The following is a 17,693-nucleotide window of genomic DNA, read 5'->3' as shown; positions in this document are numbered from 1 at the left end:
ACCTCGCAATGTTAAGGAAAATGAAGCAGTTGTGTTTTTGGTGCTCTGCCTTCGTCTTGTATTGAAATAACTTGTTTGAGAATATTAATGGACCTGGCTATAACACTCCCACCCCCCCAATTCTTGTAACTATATACACATATTTCTGAGTGCAAAGCAAATTTGATCCCTGCTTACTGAAGTTGTACAGGCGCACCCGCCTAAGCTAACGCTGGATGAGCAATATCTTGGCAACAAATAGTTATGAAAGAAAGGGGAAGCGGTGTCTGGAAAAGACCAAAACAATAGCAGGCATTATGTAGACCGGACTCCCATGGCCAAATCTGGACACACACTCAGTCTTTTTAGTGTCAGTTTTTCCAAGAGTTTCCTGCCACAAGGCAAGTGGCACAACATCATACATATTTGAGAAGCTAAATATGAAATTTCATATCAAAGAACAAGTGTTCATATTTAGCCATGGGTGTCCAGATATAGCTACTATTACGTTAAGCCCCTTAAATTTTGATGCTGACATCTGAGAATACTGGAAATGCCCCTCTTCATCTAAGTTCCACATGGGTCATATATATCCTGACCATATTTATAGAATGCATGTACCATCTTCTTTTCAGCTTTTCTTTTAGCAGCGATTGAGAATGTTTAAAAGTAGATGTTCCTCGAAAGTAGCCATTTTTAAATTCCCCCCTCAGGTTCACACTCTCCAGACTACTGCCATTGTTTCCCTCTTGTGGATTAGCGGTTTATAAACTCAGACAGGCTCAAGGAAGCTGGTTGATGTGTGTGTAAGCAGAGAGCTTGCATATGTTGCAAACTTGCATTACAACTCATGCTTTCTGTGAGGCTAGACATGCCTGAATTCTGTATGAATGCACAAGTTCCATCTGACACCTTGGCATTCATGTTTCTCAGGACAACCCAGTCATTTAGGCCCAATTATGCCTGAACCAGCCAGTAGTGTATGCTCGCCTTGCGTATGTACCAGGCCTTAAAGGATAAGGCTGCTGTTTTTTAATGCATTGCTTACCGTCAACAAATCTTATGAAAATAACAAAATCAACAAAGCGTTTGCTCTACTCCCGTTACTTTCTGACTTCCCATGTGCCGTTTTTAGCCGTCAACCCGGAAGTCATTGGCTCCAATTGTAAGCTAAAAACCTTGAAATAAAGCTCACAAAGACATAGTTTACATTTTAAAAATCGCTTACTGTTACCACGAAAAGTCAGGCTGTTGTTGTTATTACCAAATCAAATTCAAATGGGAACAAATTCTTCATTATGCCGGGGACTATTTTCGGTGCTACGGAACTACTTTCCTGGGATGGAAAAAAATATGCTGCCAGAGCAACGGCATGGCTCTTTGACATGTTTTTAATAGCTTTTTTAATACAATGCAGTTCTATGGCTGCTGGGACATGGCTTCATTGGGCACCGGCTACATGGACGAGACTTCTTGGCAAAACAAAATCATTGCTGATTTTTTTTATTTTCATAGGATTTGTTGACGTAAGCAATGCATTAAAAACACCAGCCTTATCCTTTAAAGGACAATTCCAGCATGATTTGAGTTAATTTTTTTTTTTTAATGTTAATTGACAATTTTTACATGCATGCGCCACGATCAAAGATATTTTTTAATCAGTTTTGCTATACCTCTCGGACTCATTCACTCCCATTCAGTTACAAATGGCATAGAAAACAGCTGGTTAAGATAACTTGGGTCAACTCTTTTCGTCCGAAAATTGATGCCGTTCCCATGGGACATGTTCTGTCAACAGTTCAACTAGTTTCAAGTTTTTTGATCATCCGTCAACGCATAGGTCTCATTGAAATGCATGGGATATTACCTTTTATTGATGGATCACAAATGCTGATGTGAATGTGACCTGAGGGGTTTCATTTCAGATTTATGCGCCATCATCCATCACTTGAACAGGTTACATAAACAAAAGACAGATACATACTTTTAAAACATCTATGACGTTATTAATCAATGGCATCTTTGTGGTTATACTGATAAAACTGATGGACTTATCGGAAAGGATGAAATGTCGCCCTGAGCCAAACCTGTGTCCGATAATGGACCCCGTGACCTAAGAAAACGAGCGGCTGTGTTTACTGTGCGCTGGCCCTTTAAGAGAGCCCCGTGTTTCCATTGGCACGGTGACGTCAGGACAGTGAAGAACTCCAGCCTATCCTCTCCAAACAGTCAAGGCAATGGTCCTGGTAGAGTCCTGCTGTAGGAGGGAGACTTTTACACTGCAAAAAGCCAGGGAATCACTCGTCGCTGAAATGAACCAGAGCCCTCAAGCACTCGCCGTGGATTAAAACGGAAACTTTTACGATGGCTCTAAACGTGAAAAAGTAGCACAGCAACCGCCAACCGCCGCCGCCAACGGAGCTTCTTCTGCAAAGCAACTCCTAGTAGATGCACGGCCACTGCTAATATGCTCCAGCCGAGCCGTCTCAACCCCGGCTGCAGTAGCAAATTTCCAGTGTTTTAACCAGCTTCGTGAAACATTCACCGGCTTTTGTTTGTTTCTTTTTTTCCTTATTCTTACATTCAAAGTCCGCTATACAGTCCCCGACCCACCTGCGAGAGAGAATTATGGCAGGGAAGCTGACAGCAGCACAAGGCACAGGAATACTGCTGGTGACAGCCAACGTTGGATCCCTGTTTGAGGATGTGAGTTACTATGTTGATAAACGCCGTCTGACAGTGTTTTCTCTGCAGAGACCAGTGTTGTCCGTGTTGTTGTGCTTGTGCCGCGTTAGCCCGTTTTCACGTTGTCTTACAGTCTCAGCTGGTCACGACTCGTGTGTGTGTGTGTCAAGTCGCATACAGAAGCACCTATAACGTTACTGTTTCACGCATGATCACATAGCATGGGCCTCTCATAACCAGAAAGACATATGGGGTAATGTATGTATATGGGTATGTTTTTTTGTCCCACCTCCTCTGCTCGTTTCGTATAAATAGCAAATTTAAGATGCAAGTATTTATCCGTCACAATGTATTTTTGCTGTACTGCCATGGCCAACATGATGGTTATTTCCTATAGATGATCAAACCCTAATCCTAACTCTAGATAATGAGGGATGTAGTGGAGGGTAAAACAACCTTTACTCAGCATGCCCGCCTTTTCAGTCTGACATTAATTTTTCAACTAAACTAATGGTGTATATATGATAGCACTAATGTAAACTATATGAGACTCAAAAGCATTATCCGTTTTTGCTGATATTGGTGGTGGTTCTTCCATGATGATCACCCACAGAAGGTCATGGTTTACCTTTTGTTTCTTCACTACTGCATCACTGGAGATCATGATTGATAAGAAGGCCAGTTATGCCTCTTATGACTTATCAAAAGTTTTTACAACATACAGTGCTGGTGTTTCCTCATCTCCTTCCAGTTAGGGCTGCCTTACAGTGTCTTACTGAATGCGTATTTGCTATATAGTGAATAGAGAGTAGAATGAATGGGGCCCATGATGCTGAACTGTTATGTTGGCTACACTATGTTTCTAGACACACCAGCATCCTCTGTGCATCATTATGAGAAGAAGCATCTTTCAAAAACGCATCCTAAAGGAAACCACATGCTGGCTAGTCTGAAGAAAGTGAAACCATGTTCTATGACTGAAGGTGTATCAGGCCTCTTAAGGTGTGTCTGTCGAGGCTGTTGAATGATATCTATGCCTGATATCGTGTATTTGCCAGACTTTTCCGTGTTGCTATGTTAGGCTGTACTCCAGTAGCTAATGGCACCAAATTATGGTGGCAGGTCTGACTGTTATGATTAAACACTCCAAGTTCAAACACTTTGTGTCACTTTCAGTGTTGTGTCAATAGCGAGAGAGTGTCTCCCTCTTCTTTCTCTTCCTTCAACCGTGTGAACTGCTGGTCCCAAACATGAGCGGAGAGCTTTCTCCCTCACTGGAGTGAGCCTATAAATAGCCTGCCTGTCACAACTGCTGAGCTTTGGGTGTCTCGTGGATTATTTCTCCACCAGACTTCTGACACGCTGAGCCAAAATGCACATCGTAGCGTATATCCTTTTACGAGTGGGTGTGCCGCTCATATACGAGGCTATCTATGGCCTTCAGTATGTCGGCACCCCATATGATGCATATTGGAGTTGAATGAAGTCTTTGTAGACTGCTCTTACTGCTGTTTCCACAATTAGGTCTGTTGTAGGAGATCACAAGATCCTGTCTGATGGTTGCATAGCTAGAGCCTGGCTAAAGATACAATATGGAATCTATTTGTCCGTCTAAAGTTTGGGTATGTTCGCATGTGATGTCAAAGAGTTTGACTGGAAAATATGCTTTTTGGAACGTTCCTTTGCCAAGTGCAACTCAAATTACATGGCTGCAAACACCAATGTTTACAACTATTACAAATGTAAGCAAACCCTTCACAGGCTTCACGTGTATATAAATGTGTAGCTGTAATGTGTTGTGCCACGTTCTAAACAAAACTAGTAGTGGGGAGTTTGAACAAGGAGTGCCATGCTGCAATTGTGGATTAGGCGTTTAACGGAAAATGTTATACCACAATTTCCCTCGCTGAGTGAAGGTGTCGCAGGAAAGGCTAGGTTTTGCAGACTAAAATGAACAGGGTGAAAACCATTGTGAGCAAATGTCGATGACTGATCAATAGCGTGACGATCAGCTGATATTGGTCATAGGCCATCGTGCCTCTGGGAGCTCAAACCCTCAGGCGTTGTTGGCTAAAATGACACCCACACTGCCTTGTGTCCTCCAGAAGAACACACAGGCATTAAGTTCAATTCATCTGAGTTCAGTTCAATACTCCAACGCAGTTCTAATTCAAGTACTGTATTATCTATAATAAATACATGACTATAAGAGAAAAGTAAAAGTCTGATGCAACAACCATTACATGTAGCGACAAAGCACTAAAACACAGGAAATCTAACGTGTTACCAACTGTAAACATTTTTGTTTTCAATGGGTTTGTATGGTACTACGGTGTTTTTTTGTCTTACAGGCACATCTTGGTCAATTGCCTTGAGCTTGAAGGTCTGTTTACTCAACTTCTCCTTAAATAAATGAACGTTGTTGTTTTGAAGAGGCTAACTAATGGAAAAGCAAATGGAGCAAAAACACAATATAGCCCCCAGCTGGAGGGGTTAGTTTACCTAACACTTTTAGCTAGCCAGTCCTAAGTCTGAACAAATACAAAAGTAAGTGTGTGAGACTTTCACAAACAGCAAATAATGGTTAACAGTTGACGCACATTTTTAGGACTGGAGACAGCAGTGTTTGCCATCATAATTAGATGCACAGAGGCTCAAAATCCTAACATAACACATGCCATTTAGTGGATTGAATAAAATTGAAAGTGCCTTACAGCACCGTCAGTACACACACACATATATGTAAAAAATATATACATCGACATTTGAAACTATATATGTGCGTATATTTTTAGCATGGGTGGCCCAGAATAGAACCCCTAGCCCTGGCAGTGTTAGTGCCATGCTAAAACTATAGAGCCACACAGAGCCGTTGTTGTAAGACTCTGCCCTGTGGTCAGATGTCCCAGCTTGCCTTTTTGCTGCGCTTCTAACAGTAGCCTGTATTCTTATGGGTCTTCCCCTCACACTGCTATGGCAAATCATCCTTAATTAACTATGTTGCTTTTGATCGAACACAGTCATGTAGCCTCAGTAAAAACAGATGTGTCAAGTCTAGATGTTACTTGAAACAGCTGCTCTACTACCGGTCAGCCTCATTGTGTCGCTTTAAGTTCATCTGAATATTCTCTGGATCCAAAAGGCAAACATTTATCATTTGAACATTATCTAAAGGTAAAGACAAACATTTATCCTCAAACTCGAGACAGTTTCAAATGTTGATCCTAAGTCTAATTTTGATGGCAAACACTGCTGTCTCCAGTCTTAGGACTTAGGACTGGCTAGCTAAAAGTGTTAGGTAAACTAACTCCTCCAGCTGGGGGCTATATTGTCTTTTTGCTCCATTTGCTTTTCCATTAGTTAGCCTCTTCAAAACAACAACGTTCATTTATTTAAGGAGAAGTTGATTAAACAGACCATCAAGTTCAAGGCAATTGACCATCAAGATATGCCTGTAAGACAAAAAGCTACCGTAGTACCATACAAACCCATCAAAAGGCAAATCATAGTAGTGTATGATAAACTTGGGAATGTAAAGAGTTTAAGCTGGAGTAGTGTCATTACAGGAGTTATCTGTCACAGTTTGTTGGACTCTAGACAAGGATGGAGTGCATATCCTTTTCTCTGCTTCTGTAAAGCATTTAGAGTTGGGCGTTACTAATAACTATAACTTTCCATTCCCTTCCATATCGATTAAGCAGAGTCATTAATATGGTCTATAGCATTTAGTCTGCCCATCACATGTTTTTAGAACCTCATGCCAATCCGTGGGCATGTTCACACCAAGCATGTTTGGAGCAGTTTATTGAAACTCTGGAGCGTTCACTTTTAGTTTGGTTTGTTTGAGCAGGTGAGAACAATGCCATTTGAACTCGGGTGGCACCAAATAACCGCACCGACACGCCTGGAAATGTGTCTTGGTCCCCTTCCAAGAGAACTGTGGTGTAGTTTGAGTGAGAACGTAGGCTAATCCATCAACAAATAACCAGCTACAGCAAATCACCCCAAAATGCAAAGATTTATGGGTATAAGGAGACAGATGTTGACAGCATATAGCCTGCAATTCTTCATGCTTAGAAAGCCTTGCATAACAGAATGAATGAACTCTTCCCACCACCAAAATCTCTAATGACAGGCTACCAAAACTCTGTCCAATAAACCAGCTACTTGTGAGTCAATGTGACTTTTGTTTGGCTCACTTGTAATTGGGCATTGTGAACCTAAATGGACCAAACACAAAAATGCAACAAAGTAAACTCTCCCATTATGGTTTGGACCAAAGAAAACAAACTGCAGGTGTGATCGCACCCTATGTGTCCTAATGCACTGTGTAATCTATTTGACTATGGTGGTGGTAACACACTGCAGCTCACTGATAATGACAGAGAGAGCTTATCATGACTCTTAGAGATTTTTCAGTGGAAAGCTCAGAGGAATTAAGCCAAATTATTAAAATCTGACAAGGCAGATGTTAACTCACTAGCTAGCCTTAATTCCTGAGGTTGTGAGCTTATGTGTTGATATTGTCCATGATACCTTTGAAGGCTCTGTGGGTACACACCTATACATACTATTCTTATGATGCTACCTACATTCTTCTCCAGTGTGGCTCATTGCAATAAACACTGGTCATTGGCTGTGGTTTTCATTTGATTACAACCACTCGGCTTTTGATTACAAACACCTTTTGTTTGCCAACCCAAGATGGCTGCATGATGATGCAATGGAATACTATGAATAGCCCTCTCACAGGTTGGGTACCTAACACTGGCACCCTGCCTGTCTGCCGACCTACCTTCCATCCTATCTGTCTCTCTCTTTCTCTCTCTTCCTCTCTCTCGTCCCCTGACAGCTCATTAGCTCAGGCTATCACAGCCTGTCTCATTACAAATGGATCCGGACCCCAGCGAGCCGGCATATTTACACTACTAAAGATAGAACGGAGCAGGAAAAAATACCCCTTGACTGTGTCCTCAAACCTGGTCACTATGCATACACTGCTCCCTATATCCTGTCCTCAATGACTTTATTATAACTCAGCGTGTGTGTAGTTGTGAAGATTGTCATGTTGGTCCTCTGCATCTCATAAGCAGTGAGGAGCATGGTGGTGGAGAATTGTATGTGAGAATGTTATCACAGCCAACACAGACCTTGGAAACTGTATATTTAGGCCTTAGTCACATGGCTGATGTTAGTGAATTCCCTAAGTGAATAATGTAATCGAGTAGCTTGTGGTGTGTATTTATAGCAAGGGCAGTAGTAGTGGTGTATTGGTTTTTATGCTGTTATTTTTTGACTCTGAACAAATTTTGATTTATGAAGCTGAAGTGTGTGATCACAGAGGTGAGACTGTGTTGATGAGAGGGAGCAAAGAGCACAGCTAACAAGATATTTGAGAATGGCTCCCTGCTTAATATTAAGTCATTAGTTGCTGTCCAGTTTTCTGTGTTTGCTCCCGTTTTATCACTCAGGCTTTATGAGGAGAAGCTCAATGGCGGACCGTGACTAAAGACTTCATCTGACAGCCCGATCTCGCAGTTTCTCCTCTGCCAAAGCCGGTTCCAGTATATTGCTGCAGGAGTGGAAAAGTTTATGAAAGAAAGATCAGATGATGCTATTTTGGTGTTCTCCCTGCTCTGCCCTCCTCCAGCCTCTCATAACACGGAATTAGAATTTCAAAGGGAAGAGATGTTGGAGAGAGATGAAGTTGCTACCAGCAGGCATCTAAAAAGCCAGAATATTGAACATACAGTAGTGTGTTGCCAGAGCCCTCATTATTCCACAGACATCTGTAGTATCCAACAGTGGCATCTTTGATGGATTATATTTAGTTAAATATTGATTCTTCAGGCAAAGCTCATGACATCATGAGGCTCAATGTGATTTTTTTTTAGTAGCTTAAAGACACTGGATGATTTGTTGAATCAGTGTGTATATAATATGTGAAGTTGTGTAGATTTTAGTTATACGGCAATGGCATAGTATCTTAATTAAATAAACTGTAGGCATCTGTATCTCATAGAATAGGAATTCCTGTAAATGGATTAGAAGTTGATATCATGCCAAGACCTTCACTTTGAAACAAGACTTCTTTGGAGCTATGGCAGTAACAACAAAACAAGAATGTTGCGCGAATAGTCCAATCTGATCTTGCCTCCCACCCCTAAGAGCTCACCGGCTGATTCATCCAGTAGCCTGTCGCTGCGGGTGAATACTGCCGGGCCCTTTCGGAGAAGAAGTAGATATAACTTTTTTCCTGTCGTCTGCTATTTCTCTATATGAGAGATATTCCCCTCTGTCCGTGTCACCCTGTGCTCTCTGGTGTGTTCCTGCTCTGTCAGCCACTCTCATGGTGGAATGCATGACTGACTCGCTGACTTGTTACAGCCTATCGCTGGCTGTCAATCAACAAATCCACTTCTACAGAACGTCTTACGAAATGATTAGGTAAGGTACACTAGTAATACTTTGCTTTCCCTTGACGTCACCACTTCCATCTCCAGCCAAGTTGCAGTCGCCATGTTGAGCGGCTCCTAGTTACCGTTCAGTTGAATTCATTTGGGGAAGACAATGCGAATGAAAGCGACTCATATGTTTGTGGGAATTCAGCCGCAGGTTGCTTTTTCAACTATAATTTGTTTTGAATAGGTCTGAAATCAAATACGAATTACTATATATTGAGGATGCCCAATTCACTGTCACTGATTGATTATACACGTGGTTGCTGTAGTTATTTAGTATTGTTTGCCCACTCCGTCCAATTCAATTCAGTAAATTGTATTTATCCCAAAGGGGCAGTTGGACACAAGTGCTATAACTGTTAAAAGTTGCAAGTTAAAACATAAGAGAAAGAGAGCACACATGCAAATAAGTTCATGTGTCTTGCTGGTGCAGTCTCTCAGTGCCAATGTAGGTCCAAGGGAGTATGGAGGAGAAGGTCATTGATTAGCCTGATGACTTCAGGCATGAATGTGACCCTCCACCTGACTGTTTGACACTTAAGGTGGTAGTAGCTCGAAACTGGGCAGAGGGGATGGGAGGTGTCATTGAGGATGGAGTTTGCCTACAATGTGTAAATATTGATGGACAATAAGAGAATGTCAGTAATGGTCCATTAGCTTCATCAAATGCACATTTCCCTTGGCTTTTTTACTTTCTTTAGCCCAAATGTTTTCTCGCATCAAACAAATTCTGCCAGGATTCATTTGGACGCAGCCTGCGGCCACCTCACTCAGTCCAACCTGAGATCTGATATCTTGCTGTTTCAGCAACCAATTTTGATTTGGATGCTCTCACCTCCACGACTGAACCAAGGTAGTAAACACCTTGATTCATCCCCACCAAGTTAAAAAGTGCCCTTAGGAGAACAACCCTATGTTACGTGTTAACATGACCATCAAGCTGTGAACCACTTGGTAATGAATTCCTGAAGGCTGACCATCATTTAGTCCCAGTAATCCCTGTTTGCACATCTTCTTCTTGGTACATAGACCATGTCGGGCAGTTTTGTGAGCTGCATCTCCCAGGCGCCCAGTCAGGTCAGCTTGCTCCAGGAACAGAGCAGAGCAACCCGACAGAGGTGTCGAGAACGTCCCCTCCGGCTGGCCGGATCTGTTGATCTTACCAGTCAAAATAAGCAACCAGTCACTGGACTAGACAGGAGAGTTTATAGTGGGGGTCTCTCAAGGGGGATGACGCACGCACAGGCACACACATGTGGATCCGGACACACACACAAACCAACTCTCAGTAATATATAACATGAGACAGGGACTTTACAGTGAGCCAACACGGCCAACTTTTTCCAGAGTTCATTGACCCCGGCTCAGGAGGAGTTGATAGTGTATGTGAGAGCAGAGCGACACAATGAATGGCCGGGCCCCATTGGACCCAGATAAGGAACTGGGATAAGGGTGGGAGTGTCAGCATGGAGCAAGGGAAGCTTGGGTTCACTCCAAGAGCCATAATTATCCAGGATGGGAAAGCCAGAGAGGGACCCCCCCCACCCCTCGATATTGCTCGGGCCAAGGACTCATTCATAAGACTCCCTGAAGAGACAAGAGTGAAGGTTCAATCCCGTGAATCTCCATGTAGTACAATGGAATGGATGCAACGGAAGCTTAGTCATTAAAGCGTGAAGTGGAAACAAAAAGCTGCTTGCTTTCTGTCACGTCCAACATGTCAGTGCAGTCACGTCGGCTACAGTGGGCGGGTGGCGGTGCGTGGTCACATTTTAAATCGATGAACAGATTTTTTGGTTGAAATTTTCTCTCAATTGCAGTACAGGAGCTAACAGTCACCTCTGGCCCTGGTTGCCAATGCTCATTAAAGTCAAAGGCAAAAAGACAGGAGGCTTAGTAAACAAGTTATTTAGTCTATTATTTAATTTGACAGAGGCTTGGTAAAATAAAACACTGGCTCTGATTTAGTTTCCCCCGTTGTCATGAATAAGCCAGTTAACAGAATATTCCTGTCTACGTGTTTTGTCCCCATAATGATAGTAATTTAATTGGAAGCATGCTGCCATGCTTTTGTTGACATCAAAAGGTAGGCTACCCATAATTCAGTGCAAGTCTGAGTTTGTGCAGATGTCCGAAACCAAAAAGGAGTAAAATGTTTCCGTCTCACAGTAATCTGTTTTTAATTTTGGATTAAGCCAGGCATTTTAACCAGGTTTCTCATAGTCGGAGTATGTGCTTAACCAGGTTATTCTAACCCAGTTATGACGTTTACAAGGGATCAACCCAAAGCCAGGTGACTTGAGTAACCGGGTCAAGAACGCAATGTTCCATACATGTAAACACAACCAGTGATGAAGGTGGTGATACGGCCGACCCGCAGTGTGCCTCCGGTTGCTGCGGTAATGCAGCAGTAGATGTTGCTTGCAGCCCCGCAGCCTGGGACCCACGAGGCGTTCGCAGCCGCCCCCTCTCATCTCCTCCCGCTGCCTGCTAGTTGTCATGCAGAGAGGAGTTCCCCCGGAGGAGGTCCCTGCCTGCGTCTCCGGCCAGAATACACACCGCGCGTTTCCCGAGCCGCCCCCGTGTCCAGACACGCCTGGCTGTCATGCCATTCACCGCGTCGGAGGATGCGAGCTGCGTCTACGTGCGAGCGTACGTGTGTGCTTTTAGGCTCAGCTCAAGCGTTCCTGTCTGAATTCGCTTGCATAAGACTAAAGAATGCTTGTGCGTCTTTCACGTCTTGCCTAGCAGTGCAGCTCCTTGCCTCAGGTGTCTCGCGTTCACTGAAATGAGAGGCAGTGAGAATGACAGAGGGGGTTAAACTGTTTAGTCTTCTACTGAGAAAGTACCATATCCTGATTAGAGGAACAGCACTAGAGTTTTTCCAAGAGAGTCACTTTATTTTGCAGTGTGTGACACCACATTTCACTGTCTTCAGCGTCCATTAAATTCGCACTCCCACAAATTTGCACACAAAATCTTGTAAAAACTGTTTTACACAGAGGTTGGGTTCACCATAAATTTTACTAGAAAGTCATGAGTTGTGACAGGCGTATGCGTCGTTCTGATGGCTGTGCTGTTTCGCTGGTTAGCATGGGAATGCTGGGAAATGGCTTACAGCAGAATGTCCCACGGGGGAACACTTAATGTAGCTTCATTTACCCTCTTCAGAACAACAAACAAAGTCTGCTTGAATAACGAGTGCATTATTGTATTTTCAAAAAAAACAAAACCTTTACTTTATTTCAGCTTTGAAACCATACTATTTGAGGCAGTATTAATACTCCAAATCAAGGTTTTTGTGTCGTGACACCAGTATATGCTCCTAAACTTATCTGGGATTGTTTACAGTAATATATCCATGCAGCCCCATAAAATCTCTATAGTTATAGTACATGCACAACGTCCCATTGGGTAAAACACTTCTGTCTATGCATGACGAGAATTGTAACCTTTTTTCCCCCCTCTATACCCATAATGATGTTGTCGACAAGTCCGTACTGGCCTGGGCTTCGGAATGTAAACATCCATTTCCCATCACTAAGCAGGTAAAACAGAAAGCCTTTCATCCCTTCAGACTTGCCGGTTGAGGCTGACCATGTGGGGTGTGTTACGGCCGGGATGTGCTATACTTGGTAAGGCCGATACCCTAGGGATGATTTTCCGTGAGGACACGTTTGTAGTCGAGCCGTGGGCCATCTTCGAGAAAGAGAGAACGCTAGTGTGCGAGAATCTGTTTGGGAGGTTTAGGAGAGTCGTGTGTTGTGTTGGAGAGTACACAGTCGGAGAGGTGTGTGTTTTGAGCAGTGTGTCATCACGGTGTTGGTATTTATAACTGGAATTCTGTGTATAGTTTATGTGCTATATTCGAGCTTGCGTCAGCGGTGTTTATCAGAGGAATTTGGCTCACATTCATCTTGTAAACCCAAAGTGTGTGTTCTAAAGAGCTAACTCACCAACAGCAGTCTCTCTGTCCACTCTGTCCTCTCATGTTTTTTTTTAAATCTATGAACCCACATGCACTTCACAAATCTACGGCCTCTTGTGATGATGTCGGTTTCACGCCTCTCAGGGTGTTTGTTACAGTCACACGCACACATACGCACACATGCTTTTTTTTCTCTGTCCCGCTGTGTTTTCTCTCGGCAGCTGAGCCTGCAGGGGAGCGAAAAAGAGGCATATTAAACCAAATGATTGCAAAAAGCGTGCATACCTCATTTATCTCCGCGAAAGCCGAACTTGTTACCTCCTCCCGCTGTCTTGCCGAGGATGTTCCCGGGTCCCTGATGCAGGACTTCGAGATAGGCCGACTCCCTGCTCTGCACCACATTGAAACCAAGTCGGTTCTTATCGCCGGCAGCTGCAGGGTTCATGCCAAAAAGGGAAGCATAAAATTGTACCTTGGCTGCAGGCGTCACATGTCTTCACAGTCTGGATAAAAGGATGGAATAGTGTTGCAGACTGGATTTTAACATGAGGTAGGCTAGATGCTGGACTGGATGAAAATGACAGGTCTGCTGAATTTTCTGTCAAATTTTCTGTGGATTTTCTTCAAATTATAAAACCGAAATTGTTTCGAAATGGGTTCATGCAAATATTTTCTGGTCCAATAAATCTATGAAGAAATTCTGTTAATGTTACATGAGCTGTCGTTTCTCTTTACAATTTAAAATGTATTGATCTGAAAGTTTGACCCCCCATCTGTCGCTGATTAGATAGTAATAGTGTTTGAAATTACCACCCGTCATGCACCAAATGCCGGGAAAATTTGTCTTTGGCATATCAATCAATAAGGACACTTGCCACACTTAATGCCTTATACAGTCTTTGTTCTTTGCCTTCTCTCAAACTCTCAAACTTGGCCGGTGTGAGCCAATCAAAACAAAACAATGGCTGCCTGTTAACCAAAAGCAATAATGTCTAAATTTGTTGCATTGTTATTGTGACTTGAACCGTTGCAATTACTCATGAATTACAAGCTTGATCCATTGTAAAAGTGGACAAAGTTTAAATGAACAAACAGCAACTGATTCAACACACAAAACTATTCTTGGCATTTTTAGCCCTCTGACAGCGGGGGCTAAAGGTCTTGATGCATTAAGGTCTTGATGTGGGCCAGCTGTCTACCTGTAGGCCTTCACTAGAGCTGCAGATGGAAAGAAAAGTATAGGGAAGACCCAGAGACCTTCAGGGCTTGCAGTAGCCTTGTTGCAGCCTTTCCTCCCCTCTGGATTGTTTTGCATCTTCTCTATTTCTGAGCCGGTTTGTGCATCCTCAGAAATTGTCTGCCACCAGGTTGCACTTCTTCTGTCTCTCTCCTTCTCTCGTTCTGATTCTTTTCTCTCCCACAGAGGAGTCTGCGCTCGCCCCGTTCCCTTTATCTGTTTCCCATACACACTCAACCACACATTCCCAGCAGGACGGGTGTTTATTTAACCCTAAGCCTTTGATGGAGAGTGCTTATTGTCTCTGCTCCATGTACAGTCGGTGCGTGAATATTTCCCAGTTAAGGCCATTGTTTTTTTTCCACCGTGGCCCCGGCCTGAAAAAGTACTAGCTGGTCTGGCCAAGTCATTAAGCAGGGCCTGGTACTATGACCATGGTTTTCCTCCAGCCTCTCTCTCTGTCTGTCTCTCTCTGATTTCCTGCTCTGGCCGCAGCACCTGGATGGTATTATTGCATGTTGTTTTCTCCACTCTTATAAATATCAGATTATGTTTTGGTTGCGATGCGACACGAGACGATGTGATATCATTTATTTTCCAGGAGGAAATTTGCACACAGCAGTGGGCAACATGTAATATTTTTTGGTGAATTCAAAAGTGTGTGTGTGTGTGCGTCAGTCACAATGTTACACTGGTCAAAGGTGCATGTTCCTTCGCTCTCGCTACCAGGTCTGGTTTCCTTCACCAACTTGCAAAGCCATAATGGAAAACTCCCTCCCAATGAACATCAGTATTCGACTGTTTGACACCCTCTGCTTCCCATTTAAGGCAAGACAAGACGTACACTGATGGAGCAATACATAATACACACACAGGCACACACACACACACACACACACGCACTCAAACTAATACACGCTCGCTACTGGGCTCCATCACTACAGAAATAGCTTGATAGCTGCTGTTTTATGTCACATGCCACTTCAAAGATTTTCAACTTTGCGTCCGTTATGCTTGAGGAAGCTTGAGGAATAGTGTGGAAAACTGCAAGTTGTGTTTGTGTGTGTGTGTGTATGTGTATGTGATTTTTTTGTTTTGCGGCTATTGTTGGTCAATCGTGCCGCGTCCAAAATGCCAATGTTGTTTTCCCCTCCCTCGGATGCAAATAGCGGGCCAGCTGCTGAGGGGGGTGGAGGGGGGGTGTAGCTAGATAATAGCGCAGGAGTGTTACTCCTCATCAAGCTACTGTGGCATTGTAGCTTGGCGCCTGCTTTAATTACTGCGTCATTAGTCCTCCCACTCTCTCAGCCTCACTTCTGGAGAAAATGAAGGCCCAGAATTTTCCTCTCTGAACACTCAACAGTCGCTGACCTTGAACACTTGTTTTTGTTTAATAAAACAACATTAGATCAATATTCCGAGATGCAGCATCTAGAAATCCAGCCAAGCCCTGATCACTTGCCAGTCTCCAGAAACTGACGCAACAGTGAAACAAGTATTGAACAGTGGAAGTCTGTCTGCCTCTCTGTCTGGCACCATAAGGTAAATTACTTTATCTGATTGGCGTTGATGTGGTTAATCGCCAGTGGCTGAGAAAAAAAAATACGCGCACTAGGGCTGCACAATTAATCATAGATAATAGCATATTGCGATTTTATGTTTCCATGATTAATAATCATGTAACTTGGGGATATTATATGTAGCTGCGTCCCAAAGTAATAAAGTAGTAGCCTAATTATTTCAGTGTTTCCCATAAGTTGTCAGTTTACTTTGGCAGTGTGGAGAGGGTTGACGTCAAGTTGAGTTATTGACAAATTGTTATTGACATTTCATTTAGCGAGCCCAGTAACTCATATTTTTTACTATTATACTTCCATCTCATTATCAAGGCCACATTTCAAACTGTCTCTCTGTTCAGTTTGTGTCGGCACAGACACGCCGCGACTCGAAGCACGGATGCAATGTGTCATAAGTGCAATGGATCATGGTCTTTGTAGTTTGCAAACATGTTAACAACACTTGACAACATTAAATCTTGACTGTATTTATTATGTGAATTTTGTAAATAAGGACCACAACAAGAGTAAAACAGGACATTCTAGCTGCTACTAAAAGGTGTTTCCTACATTCGAGACAAATAACTGATAACAATATTTAGCAAAATAATTGTGATTGTCATTTTTGCCATAATCATACAGCCATAGTGTGGACTGTAAGCTGTGCTGATGCGTGTTGTGTAGAGGTCAATGGGTGTTTGACCGTTCCCCACTGGTTTCCCCCTTGTTATGGAAATACTCACTGGGGCTTCGCCAAGACGAGTTTTCCAGCGTTATGTGTACAGAGGTGTGTGTGTGTGTGTGTGTGTGTGTGTGTGTGTGTGTGTGTGTGTGTGTGTGGTCCCTATCGCTGCCTTATCATCCCTGGTCACTGCCCTTTACTGCGGGTTATCACTCGGTCGTCCAGCACCAACACAGTAAAGTTTCCACTGCGGACGGCTCGAACAATACAGACCCTCCCTCGTCTTTCCACCGCTCCCCCCCCCCCCGGCGGCTATATATAGACCTCGACCACAAGTGGATCTTTGTCTAAGACATCCTTTTTATTTCATTAGCGCGTCGGAGGGGAAAGGTCCCGTGGCCCCCGGCCTGGGAAGCGGCGGGACAGCGGAGAATTGAGCCTCACCCCGATTTCCTCTTCAAGTGACAAAAACAGCGAGAAAGACAGTAAAGGAGACAATAAATCAAACGGGCTTTGGGCGTTTCAAGGGTTAAGTTGTGATTTGACTCGTCTGAATTATGCTTCCTTGTGTTCCCTCAGGGACTCTGATGGGGTTTTTTTTTTTTTGTTTTTGCTTTCCTCCACCCTGTAAGTGTTTCCGTATTCTTCCGCATAGCTTCACACGACACATTTTTTGCGGAGGTTTCTTCCAGTAGCGATACTTATTTCCACACCTCTGCCGCACCTCTGTCGGGTCCAGCGGGCTTCGTCGACCAGATAAGCCGAAGTCCGTCGCTGGCTTGTTTCACGGCGGACACTTTGTGTGCCAGGTGGATTTGTAGAACATGAAAAAAGGAAAGCCAAGCCGTGATTTCAGTGGTCAGGGTTGGATGGGCAGATCGTAGATAGCAGATAATAGGCGTCGCACTTTGCACGTCCACACATACCCACACACACACACACACACACACTCGCTTGTCTCAAGGGCTGCCCTGGCCGTGTGCCTGCGGCTTGTCAGCGCGCCCTCAGACAAGTATCCACCCGTCTGTCAGGCTCGGTGGGACAGACCGGCCCTCTGATGCCAGTCCACATACCGGCTGGGCAGATGGTACCCTTTCTACCTTGCCCGCTTCACTGCTTTTTATTATCCAATTTGGCCAGCGAGAGGCTAGCTGGAATAGGAAGA

General features: G+C 43.6%; 1 protein-coding gene across 2 annotated transcripts in view; it reads left to right on the top strand.

Annotated features, from left to right (window-relative positions):
• Positions 1 to 2,229: 2,229 nt before the first annotated feature.
• LOC139648481 (inositol polyphosphate-5-phosphatase A) overlaps positions 2,230 to 17,693 on the top strand; it is a 132,522-nt gene continuing 117,058 nt past the window's right edge. Inside the window, exon 1 of one of the 2 annotated variants that reach the window (XM_071524618.1) lies at positions 2,230 to 2,685. In XM_071524618.1, the coding sequence (XP_071380719.1) occupies positions 2,608 to 2,685 (78 nt within the window). In that variant the 5' untranslated portion in view covers positions 2,230 to 2,607. Of the gene's footprint in view, positions 2,686 to 12,708; positions 12,761 to 17,693 lie in introns of those variants that run through there. The other variant, XM_071524619.1, reaches the window with a different exon arrangement.

Source organism: Centroberyx affinis, unplaced genomic scaffold (genome assembly GCF_046629955.1).
Source record: "Centroberyx affinis isolate AG114_WGS23_722 - 3 ecotype Tasmania unplaced genomic scaffold, CSIRO-AGI_Caff_v1 ptg001209l_1, whole genome shotgun sequence".
NCBI lineage: Eukaryota > Metazoa > Chordata > Actinopteri > Beryciformes > Berycidae > Centroberyx > Centroberyx affinis.
This window is presented reverse-complemented; position numbering and strand designations above follow the sequence as displayed.